The sequence below is a fragment of the Ambystoma mexicanum genome, chromosome 6q (assembly GCF_040938575.1).
Source record: "Ambystoma mexicanum isolate Mex_15411 chromosome 6q, UKY_AmexF1_1, whole genome shotgun sequence".
Taxonomy (NCBI): Eukaryota; Metazoa; Chordata; class Amphibia; order Caudata; family Ambystomatidae; genus Ambystoma; species Ambystoma mexicanum.
Window position 1 is genome coordinate 875,717,491 of NC_090937.1, and position 12,727 is coordinate 875,730,217.

Below are 12,727 nucleotides of genomic sequence, written 5' to 3' on the forward strand. Positions count from 1 at the left end.
GAACCTTATTTTATATAAAGAAGCTGTTGTGATCGCCAGGCTGGCCAGACTGTTGCCCCATGGACCAGAGCTCCACAATGTAAAAAGAATGGTTGAAAAAGATGAAATCCTTCAGAATCTGGCCTGCCACAACAGAACTGAGAGCTGCAAAGCCTGCTCAGATTCTCTGAAAACGGGGCAAGGTAGAAGTCTTGATTTCAGAAATGTTATAGATGTGCCTGGATAGCCACACAGGCGTCCACAGTGAGTGAGAGGGGTCTAAGCTTCAGTAGCATGTTCATACCGTCCAGTGGCAATGTATGCATTTAAATAACAGATTCTGTGCCCATGATGCCCATACACCATTGGTCTGTTACAATCAAAAGCAGCCTATCGTGCAGTCTACTTGCCGTGCCGGCTCCAGGTCTCCCGGTAGGCTGTGAGAGATTTTTGGGTGCACCCCCCACCATCCTGGTCCTGCATGCATAGTTGGCCCAGAATAAAATGCCATGCCATGCCATAATAAAAAATGTTTTAAAAAGCAATATTGGGTTCATTAAAAGTCATGCCACAGTATGAAAGCTAAACCTACTGCCCCAAAATTCCAGTCTAGCCCAGTAATAACATACACCATGCTTGCGTTATCATAGATGCCCAGAATTAAACATCATGCCATGGTGAGAAAGGTATGACTGGCATTTTGGGGCAGCCAGTCTAGCCCTTTCTTACTGTGGCATTGCTTTTAATTCTGGACACTGATGATAAAGCAAGCAGATGCCATGTTTGATTTATCATAGATACCCAGAATTAACAATCATGTCACAGTAAGCCACATCCATACACAACATTTCCTCCCTCATTTACTCAAACCATTCACTTGTGCAACCATACTACACTTGCTCACTCACAGACACACATTACATGATCCATTACACACATCCTTGCATGCACACATACATCATAAACATTCAGCACAAATTCACATGCACCTCCTTGCGCGCTTGCGCACACACACAAATGTTTTGTTCTTAACTGGTAGGGAACGGACCAAGTCGGCCTTCGCCTGGAAGGTCTCCCAATCTCGAACCTCCACTACGCAGACAGGAAACTCGATTCCTGTCATGCGCAGTGGGGTCAGACAGGAAGTAACGTTCTAGTTGCAGCACATCGCTTTGCAGCACCGCGATGCAACTAAAAGATTACTTTGAAGTCTGGTGTACCCCGACTTCAAAAAGATTGACACGGCCGGCGTAAGGGGTGATGCTGTGTGCCCTATATTTTTTTTCCCCCTGGGCGGGCACACCACTTGATCGTACCTTAAGCCGACCCGGTTTACTTGCCAAGGAAGTAAAGGTCCATATCTCATTAGTGTTTGTCCTTGGTTTGATTCTCTACATATGCTAACCCTACATTCTGCTGAATGTCTTGATCGCCATTGTGTTCATGTGGTATTTCTAGAATACCTCCAGTGCTATTTCAGAAATACCAGCTTGGATGGCGGTAATGTACAATGGTTTTTTTAAACATTTTCTCAACCATTAGCAGCATCAATGTGAAGGCGGAAATGGATTATATAACTACTGTTGATTTTCTTTATGCACAAAAGGATCAATTCTGTCCCTTCTATGCATTATATGGGTAAGGTGGTGAGAGGAGGCAATCCAAGATGCCCGCCCATTTACCTCCTCAACATGGCCATTTGTAAAAACTTTGTTCACTCTATTGAAGGGAAGCACCAGTGTTTCCATTTTGTAAAAAGAAAGATTTTACTTTTTTTTTATGTGGGGCCAGTTTGGATTTTTGACCTCAATTTTTAAAAGGTAGAGGTAAAAATAGTTGGGCTTTCTGCAAAAAGCACATCTAAAATACCACTGCTGGTATATGATCAAACCCTGAATTGGGTGGATGGTAAAAAACAGTTTTTTCCAAATAATGACTATTTCACTGTTACCACTCAACTCTGACTTTCCCCATAAGTATGTGATTATTTTTCCGTTGTCTTGTCCAGAACACACTTCTCTTATGTGACCAACAAAAAAAACACATGCAAATCAACACCAGATTCAGATATATAGATACCAAGTCACATGAACACAGATACATCCTTCCACCTATACTTTACACTGTCACAAATACACTCAACCACATAACTAAGTCACAGAGACTGAAACACACACACACACACACACACACTTCACCTTATTTGAAAATAGACAAATATAATAAGCTGCTTCTGCTCCCGTTCCATCAACAGATTCAAAGAGTACTGTCCGTGCAGTTCTCTCTGCTTCCGTAAATTGAAATATGCAGCCGACTTTCCAAGAAAATGCAACTTGGGAGCACAAAAGAAGCCATGTCCCCTCGCCGTCTTTTGCTCTGAATTATCCAAGTGCAGACCCCACAGTCACATTTACCAGCAAGACCCTCTAGCATGGCTCTTGTATATGGCAGAGGATGACTGTCAAATCAAGGTGGTCTATTATCAAACTATAAGGCAGGAGGTGCATGCAAGGGAAGGGGATTGAATTAACAGTTAAAGTTTGGAGCAAAAGTGGAACAGAGGTCTGAAAGTTAATTGTAAGAAACTGGGGCATTGACAATGTGGTGTAAGGGAAGGACACTGGAAGATGATTGGTAAGAAAGATAGGGTTATTGAGACGGAGCTAGACATCTGGAATGGTAGGTCAGCCAATTGAGTGCTGCCGAGATCTATATATCTGACCTGCATGCCATTGCACCCAATTGTAGGACTGGCTTGACCCCCTTTCTTTTATCTAACTAAGTAATGCATGCTTGTTTTTATGAACATTTGTTTCAATTACTACTTATGTTATATTTTTTAAGCTTGCTTTATCATGTCTTTTGGTGATTTGAAAGTACACACAATTGTACAGACTAAGAATATAATTATAGTACATTTTCATAATCAGTCTGTTTCTATGATGTATTTGCCTCGGGATACCGGTGATTATTAGGCTTCCCCCATTGCAGATACATTGGTGCTTTGAAAACCAGATTTATTGAACAGTATACTAGTTTATCCCTTGAATAACAACTTTGCGGGAATATTGTTTTTGTTTCTAATATTGAAGATGGAATAGGAGAAGATGAACTCTACCCTGCTTTCTGAATTGGAAGCTGTGGAACCAGGAATACATGGTTCAAATTCCCATCTTCCACACTTCATCCATTATGTGATCCTGAGCAAATCACTTTTCATCACTTTGCCTTATTTTCCTTAACTACCTGTATAGAAAGTCTCACTCAAATGGGTTTATACCATTTGGTTTTACTCTGTAAATGTCTTATGTTGTGAGGTTGGGTACACAGGGCGCAGGTATGGATTTTGTGTTGTGGGCTGGGGAGGCATAAAGTAAGGTACAGGTCTTTTGCCATGCCGCTCATGTTTGACTAGGAGAGCAAACCGCGACCCCCTGGTTCAGCAATGGCTCTGCTCTACCAATGAACTCTCTAGCTTTGCCGCCTCTTTACCTTTTTCTAAAACTACAGATGAGAGGAGATTTAGTCTGCTGTCAAACTACAATCTGCAACACATTGAAAACTGAGCTAAAACCACCAGCATTTCCATTTCACCAATTATATTATTCTGGTGAAACAATTGTACTATGTTTGATAAGTGGGAGGATTTCAATGGGTATGTGTCCCTAAGAAACCATAAACGAAACTGAAAAATATGTTTTATAAAAGGAAAGTAATGTCTACTATATATACTTGAGAATGTGTGGGAGAGGGAGAGATTGGTACTGAGAGTCCTTGTTCTGGAAGTTGAGGCCACTACGCCGTGGGCTTGGGCCATTGCACAAAGGGCCAGAAAAGTAAACTTTCCCCCAGGCCAAATGCTGCCAGTCCTCCCCTGGCTTGGGGACTCACGCAGCCTGCATTACCTCCTGAGAGCTTAAGAATTGGTTGCTTGTCCAAGCTACCATACAGAGAACCATGGCCGGGGTGCTCTGTGCCCTGTGTACCAACCATAAAGAGGGCAGAAGAACAGATATTCCCCTGCACTCTTTACAGTGAAGATTTCAGATATGACCTCTGGAGAGATCTCCCGCTCATGGGAAACCGTGCTCTGCCTGCTCAGAGCATTAGCAAACCCGTTCTCTGTCCCTGCTACATAAGCCACAGAGATCAAGATCTTGATCGCTAGTAACCAGAACAAAAACTGCATGGTCTCTCAGCACAGGACCAGTGACCACACATATCATCTTACTTGTTGAGGTATTCTATGGTTACCGTGTTGTCCATCGGGATCAGGACATTTCTCTCAGAGGGATAGTGCAAAAATCTGTCAGAGCTAGCCGGCCACTCTCAGCGCCAGGCGGCTTCAGATGGATCGGTACATGAATGTGGGTGTCCTGAAGGTCCAACACCACCAACCAGTCCTGGGATTGCAGAGCCTGGAGAATCTCCATGCCATCACCATCTCTATTGTCCTTCCTCAGGTGCTTGTTCAAGGCCCTATGGGGTTGGGTACATGGAGAGGAAAGGTAGATCACCTCTAGCCAGCTTGTAATTTTGGTGGAAGCTCACTGCTGAGCACCGATTTTGAGCACGGGTGTTGTCATAGTGTTTTGATTAGATCTGCTATTGCTATGTTCAACAGCAGGGCCCTCTCTTATTGCAGCCCTTTGTTTATGAGCTTGGACTGCTGTAAAGGCCTTGATGGGGTGCCTAGGGTGACAACCACCTTTTCTATCACCTTCCGATATGGGCATTTGGGTGCGCATATGGCAAAGCCCACTGCAGGGCCGATGGGAGACATATCCAGCACACTCGTGTCATGCAAGTTCGCAGCCAGCTCCATGAGCTACGCTTGGTTGGACATCAAGTCCAATGCATGATCAAACCCTGCGTCCGACAAAGGCTCCATCCCAAAGAGAATCGAGTCCCCTTCTTCATCAAAATTAGCCTGCAAGAGCTTGAAATGCACCCTGGACTCAAGAGAATAGCCCCGGTCTTGTGTCGAAGCCGACCTAGAAGGGGGAATCCCGGCCTATGTGCTTGTGCTCGGTGCCTCCAATGTAGGCTGCATTGAAGCCAGCCCCTTCATTAGTTTGAAAGAGGTCAAACTCAAGAGTGTATAACCTTTCCTCAAAGCCTTCACGATGGTGACTCCAGGCATGGTCATTGATGGTCGTGCTGCTAGCATCGAGGCCGTACCTGCCGCAGCCTTTTTCGAATAGCTGCAGCATTTGCTGCTTAAACTCCTCCTATACCTCTCTAGGTTCCCCCTTGGAGGGATAAGATTTACCCCTCCCCTCCGAAGAATCTGAACCGGGCCTGTGCTGGCTCTTCTTCTTCTTCTTCTTGTGGGATGATGACAAGGAAGGATGGGACTCACTGCGAGAGTGGGTCCTCTTTAATCTCTTATGCCACCTAACTTCCCTCATCTTTTCTCTTGGGGGTGCAATCCTCAGTATCAACTCCCAAGGATTTAGTGGTCGACCTGGAAGGGCGACTTAGAAGGGGCCTCTCTAGCGCTAATTTGGACAAGTGTTTGCCTCAAGGCCTTCAGGTTTATCGACTGACACGAGTTGCACTGCTCCATATAGTGATCAATTTCCAGACACCACATGTAAAGTTTGCGTGGGTCTGTGATGGACATTTTAGAGCTACAGTCACAGCAGTGCCTGAATCCTGAAGGCTTATGCCCCGACTTAGAGATCCTCAAAAGAATTGCTGTTTCAACAAACCATATTCTGAACAGTGTGCTGAGCATGTGCGTGTGATATAAAAGAACTGAAGTATGGGGTGTACTGCACGCTATATGTACGATGGCCAACGTCACGTCCTGATTTGAGGTAAGATGCGGTTGAGGCATGAGCGAGTCGAGGAGTCTGTCAAGCTGCAGTGTTCCCCCTATTGAAATTCTCTGAGCAGCTGATGTTGAGGGGATGATCTATCAAGATGGGTAATCTGTAAAACAATGCAATCCAATGAAACTGAATGACTGCTAACATGGGATAAGATTTTGAGGGGTGCAAAGAAGTCCAATGAATCCCAACATCAAATTCTGGGTAGACCATACTACGTGATTATTCTGGTGGGCAATAAATGAAGGGGCGCTTGAAACTCTTACCAGCTGTGTAGTTGGCAGAGGGGGGTTCTAATAATGCCACTGGCGGATTTCCCATTTTTTCCCAGGGCTTAACCAGCTTAACTCTTCTCCCTTTCCCCACTCTCTCCAACCCTCTAAACTCTTACCACCTGTGTAGTGGGGTGGGGTGGGGGGTAGAGTTTAGAGGGTTGGAGAGAGTGGGGAAAGGGAGAAGAGTAAAGGAGTTAAGCCCTGGAAACAAAAAAGGGAAATCCGGCAGTGGCATTATTAAAGGCACCATTCTCCCCCTGGCGCAACAAATTCCGGTACGCAACAGTTAAGTGACATTTGCAGCTGGGATGGATCAGAGACTAAGTAGTACTGGTTACAAAGAACATTTTTAATATGGAAATCCATTGCCACAGTCAACGAAAAAGAGTTCCAACTACTTCAAGACAAAGGGCCGTGCAAACAGACAACCATGTTATGAATTTTTACAAACCTTGATTTTATTGTAAACCTCTATAAATTTCTCGAAGCCTATCTCCTGCTCCAGGTTAAATCGAAGCTCTTCCAGATGACAAAAGACACTATCACCATCATCACATTGACTAGGAGCATCGCCGTCACTGTCATCTGCAAGAAAAGGAAGGTGACGCATTGGTACTTTGGGAATTACCATAAAAGCCAGCATTTCTGGGACAACGTGCCATAATACATATGGAAAACTGCAAGTCAAATAAACCTGCTTATTCGGACTGTTAGGAATGCAGGTATTAATGTGCTAAGCAACTATACAATGCATGCTTATATCATTGTAATGGTATGCCTTAGACTTTTGTGGGAGTGTTTTTTCAAAGTACTGCTCCAAAAAAGCTAAAGAAAAGGGTTCGAGGAGGCAACATGGTGGTGTATACAATTGCTTTGTCTTAACAATTGTGTGCATCCTTTTCTTCTGTGGGCATTTTAATTGCCACGTCCCATCACTGTACATTGGTAATCAGTCTGTTCCACTGACAGTTGCAGAATACGTTTGGATTGTTAACTCTACATTGAACCCAGCTGTCATTTGCTAACAGACCCAAAACCCATCAGAGGGGAAAAGGGCCAAGCATGAAATCCAGAGGGTGGCTGGTACAAAGAAGAATACATAACAAAGGGCTGCAATATATCAGCAAATTACAAAAAGCAGAATTTAAAATCATACCTGACTGCCAATCTTCATTAAGTGCACTTTCACTGCTGGGAAGATTCTCCTCATCCTCCTCTAACTCCACGCCATTCGTAAGTGCAGGCTCCAATCTCCCAACTTGTGGCGCAGGACCGGAGCCAGCCTCCTCCAGCTCACCAAATTCCTCACTTGGCTGCTCACGTAATAATTGCTCCATTGATGCCTGTAGCGCCTGTAAATCTCTGTCTGTTTCCCCAAACATACTATGATAAAGTAACACCTATTAAACCTCTCGCACACCAATGGCTACCAATGTGAAATACTGTAATTTTCAATGAGCTTGAGCAATACATAAATGCTAAACATTTCTTGTTTGGCCCAAACCTTCTCTTACCTTCTTGATTAGTAGCATACAATTATGGAGCATTTTCATGATGCACATTTTAAAGAAGAAAAACATGAGTTAAAAGTAAGTACTTTAGCAGCTTGATAGGTTTAAATCCAAAGTAAAAGTAGCGTTACATCTTGATATCAATTTCAGATTCATTCGCTGTCCATAAGTCTGTATCTAGAGATTGGGTTGATATATATCACTATTTTGAAGTCTAAAAAAGGGCACCAGCGTATGGGGATTCCGTATTGGGACTCGTATATCGACGAGCCTCCCACAGTAACCCTTCAAGGAGGCACCTTCTTTAGATAACTTTTTTCCGCCATCAGATTTGGTCACAGGAAGCAATTTATAGAAGCCAACTACTGTAATACTAAAGAAGAATTAGAACAGTTTCACTTGGAAGATGTGCATCAGAAACAGAGATGTAGCATATGTGAAGACTTGTATCGGAAATATTGTGCCGATTATTTCCAGTTAGCAACACAGGGAAGGATGAATAGGAATACCTATAAATGCTTTTCAGGACACATTCTAGGGATTGGTTTATAAATGCCTTGTCAACAGATCTCTAACATACTTGTACACCTCAAGGCACATTATGATGCTTGATTGGGTCCGGGTAGATGCTGGTGTGAGAAGAAAAAAGCCAGATATTCATTTCCTTGAAAAATGTTTGAGATTGGACACACAGATAGTGGTTTAGTGGAGATTTTTAGACGGGGCTGTTGGAAATTCCAGCAAGTTTGAAACATTAAACATATTTACCACGTAATGTTTTTTCTGATGGATTCTCCTCCCACAGATTCCTCATCTTGATATTTACCCCACAGAGGCAGTTGCCCTATGAAACTTTACAGCAGGGTGCCCAAGGTAGCTCATAGTCAATCATCTTCAATTGTCCACTTCTATGATCCTGGCTGCGAAACCATCATCTGATAAGCAGAACATACCATGCCCCATGCCCTCAGTCATTCCATTGTTTCCCCTGTGCTCGACAGCTGAGAAACATCACACCAAGGAAAATATTAGATTGAATAAATAGTGTAATCTCTTGCTTGAAACTATAATAATGTTGGGGTAGGATGGCAGGACATAAGGAGTCTGTGGGACGAGAATTCATTGAAAAGAAAAATTACTTACTGGTCAGGTAAGGTTCTGTCTATGGATTCTCCCCACAAAGATTCCTCATCTACATTGATATTCCCCGGCATCAATTGTAGTGTGGTGGCGGTGAGGGGGGAGTTAGAGGTTTGTGGGGGCAAGGCGTGGCTTTCCCTGTGAGCTACGGAGCCTGGCGATCACCACCAAAGCCTGCCCGCCAAAGCCTGCGTTACGCCCTGCTTGTGAGAGCTCATGGGGCGTGTGTGAAGGACTGAACCCTGCAGGCATATGGAGCAGCATTTTTAGCGGCTGAAGCTCCTCTGGTCAGATGGTATTCCTGTGCAAAGCTCCAGTTCGGACCAGAGCGTAGCTCACAAGATGGCACCCACCCGCATGGCACAAGCAAAAACCTGAGTTCCTCCACTTTTATGATTTTCTAGGTAGGGAGAACGTGGAGATCCAACACAAAAACACAAACACCAATCTCCCATACCATATTTCTATGTCACCAAGTGATTTATCTTGATTTAACATCACTCAAGGTGATTTGATTCAAACATTATTAATTTTTATTTTTATAATAGTAAAAAGGAAAACAGTAAAGTGCATCGTTACATGACAGCATGGGTCATACAAAGTCAATTAAAATTGCAGTCTCATATATTCAATCATATTCAATCACACCTAATCACACATCCTCACTCATACTCACAACCTACTGGATTCACCAATTGCACACACACAACACAAATCGCAATAAACAATTATGTGCTGAACGGCATAAAGGGTAAATAACACAATTTAATGCAAACAAAAACAATTCCAATATCTACAAAACAAGTTGACTGCTTTTATTCCAGCCACGCAATCTTAATTGGAAAACAACTTGCCCAAAACAGTAGTTAAGCCTTTGGAGCAGCACTCAACTGCATGACTAGGGCTTAGAATGTTAATTAGTAGTCATTTAAATGAACAGATGTTATTTCATATTGGCCTGTTAGAGTTTCGGCGATGGGCCTTAGATATTTAGTAGGCCAAGCTGTCATTAGAGGGCGACAGAAAAAGTTGGATACACAAGGTGAGTGCAGTCCTATAAGTGAAAAAATATAGGAAAAGTTCAAAAGTGTTTTAATCTAATGAAATGTCTTCGCTATTCATTTATTTAATAATGAAAAAGTCCCACCTTGTCAAAGGGGACAAAACACTCCAGTTGTCCCATCAACGGGTAGCACAACTGAGCACAGGGACGCGCTGCTGGGTAGGCGCCCCGGTTGCACAGGAGAACAAGATTCTGTCTTCACAAACAGTATAGAAAATATCAAAAAAGAAAAGATTGCCTTAGTGTTACAACAACAATATGAATCATTGTAACTTCACAACTGATAGCCATTGAAAGGTTGATGTTACCGTATGTTGAGGTTTCAAGCAAAGCCTCTATGCAATGGTTTCAGACATTGAACATGGACCAACATCCCTCTTAAGAAAGACAGTTATGCTGTCTTGTTTAGGTCCAAATAATGCCCTCAGTTTCCATCTGTATGACAAGAGGAGAAAATAAAATAATAAATATATAATACATATATAATGAATGGCATTGACTGCTAATGCCTGTATGGGTACCTGCATCATTAATATACAGCATTGATATATATGGCAAACAAAGCAAAAATATCACCAACATGCTCCCCTTGCTACATGTATTCCCTCTAAATCGAAATCTAGATTATGATCTCTTCCATCGGAGCAAATAGCGGCCTGTCATTTTTATAAGCAGGGCAGTGCTGGCATTCTGCAATCAAAAATATAGTAACAGCATTTTTGTGATTTTTTTAAAATGGGCTATGATTGCATTAAGATGTGCCCCACTTAACTGTATAATTTCACAGCATTTGCAAGTGGGATTTTAAATTAAGGTATGTTAGCATGGGTGGTCGTCATACAATAAACATGGCCCCACTGAACTGTATATGCTCATTCACAGCTCAAAAAGGAACCGAACGTTTGCAGGTCGTCCATGAGACAAAGGCTTACCAGTTAATATAATAGCAGCTGCAAGCTCGGCTGCACTGTGCTGTGGCTGTGGCGTCCTCTCAGCAGCACCCATGAACGCTCGACAAAAACGCTATTCACGTGCTGCTTATATTTGTTGTTGATATGGGAGATAAACTCCACCCCAAATGAGTGCGCTTAGCAAGCATCAAACATTACGCTCACCAGGCATGTCACAAGGTGCTCATGCAGGATCAATAAAACGTGTCAGAGCCATTTTAAACAGGAGTGGAATTGTTGTTCGGGCAACACTCACTGTTACATTTTGATGACAACCGTAGTACGCGAGATAAAAAAAATGTGTGTATTCAAAATGCAGTGAGGGAATGCCAATATGATTGTTTGGCTGAATTCAGTAAGGTCAATAATAACAAGCCGTCTTATTGTAGTAATGAAGATAACTGTCACATAGCATCAGATGTTGGGTGAATTTGCACAACTCCATCTGGTTGGTCACCAAAGTATAATTTATTCTGCAATTGCAAGAAGCTGAACAGTAAAAATAACATTAAAAATAACATGCTCCAGGAGCATGCACCGGCCTCACTGTTTCTAAAGCATGTAGATCACAGAGAAAAACACATATGCATCTCTTAGTGCAATTGGAGGCTGAACCAACTTGGTGGCCTGGATAATCTATCCAGCGGGAATTGTGAGATGTAAACCACAATACCCATATGTGATGCATTTCAAAGAAAAGGGAACTACTGCACACAAGAGAGATTAATCATGCCTCCAACACGGTGGCCCAATGTATATCTTCATCAAGGCCAGTTTCGAGAGTTCTTTATCTAAAAAGCCACATCTGTTCTAAATTAAAGTGCTGGATTGTGGTGGAATGGCTGAACTTGTTTGGTTTTTACTTGATCTAAGACAAATCATTTAAAGTCATCAGGGCCATGATTCATCATCTGGAAATGATGTACCAAAGGAGCTTGAAGCTCCTCATTATGGATTCTGCTCCGGTGTTAATTTATTCGGATGGATACTTTTCTATTTGTCATACCAATGTAAATAATGTCACAGCGACAACTGATGGCATAAACTATGATGCTTGAATTGCAGTTTGTAAAATTGGTGATACTCCATTTGAAGTCTCCTTTAAAAAAAATCAATGGTCTTCTGGGTCAAACAACAAACATTGCAATGAACATATGGGTGGTGCCCCTGAATGGGGTCTGTTTTTCGTTCCCAGGAGGCCTCTTGCGTGTTTTGGATAGGACCTGAATGTTTAGAGCTGAATCGGGAGTGGACCAATCGGCCCCTGATATTCTTACCTTTCTTAAATGCAAAGAGCAGAGGCCCCTATAAACAGCCCATGGCTATGACCAGACTTCAGTGCTTTTTTATTTTATTGGTAACATACTAATCGGTCACAGTTTTTGTCTTTAGTGCCCACATTGAGCAAGGTCTCCCTATCGGTAAACCTGTCCCGTTTGGCTGAATGTTTTATGATCTTCCGGGGATATCCTCTTTTCACTGAACCTGTTCGCCAAGGCAAAGGCTTGATTTTCATAATCCTCCTTAAAGGTGCAATTCCTGTGGAGACGCAGGAATTGCCTGTACTGTAGATTATCCCTAGATGCCTTAGGGTGCTGTCTAGTATATTGTAAAAGAGTATTACGCTCTGTAACTTGGCAGTACAGGTTGGTGTATACTTGGTCATTATAATGGGCTATAATAAGCTCTAGAAAGGCATTGGATTCCTGATCTACATGGGACGTGAATTTGAGATTGCAATGACACTTATTCAACTAGCGCAAAAACTCTTTAGTTCACCCAGTGTACCCTTTCAAATAAAATTGATATGGTCTATGTAGCGGACCCATTGGCCAAATCGATTGACAAATGTGTTGCTGAACTAGACGTAGCGGTCTTCAAAATGTGACACGTAGATGTTTGCAAGACTAGGGGCAAATGAGGCTCCCATAGCTGTTCCTTCTATTTAGAGATATACATTATTGAAGGCGGAAAG

General features: G+C 42.7%; 1 protein-coding gene across 4 annotated transcripts in view; it reads right to left on the minus strand.

The window, feature by feature from the left end:
- The window catches only part of NEK1 (NIMA related kinase 1), a 2,768,493-nt gene that overhangs the window by 104,483 nt on the left and 2,651,283 nt on the right, over positions 1 to 12,727 (minus strand). For all 4 annotated transcript variants that reach the window (XM_069631399.1, XM_069631400.1, XM_069631397.1 and 1 more), the window contains 2 exons: positions 7,245 to 7,471; positions 6,540 to 6,673 (listed from right to left, as the gene is read on the minus strand). In XM_069631399.1, coding sequence (XP_069487500.1) covers positions 6,540 to 6,673; positions 7,245 to 7,471 — 361 coding nt within the window. The remainder of the gene's footprint in view (positions 1 to 6,539; positions 6,674 to 7,244; positions 7,472 to 12,727) is intronic.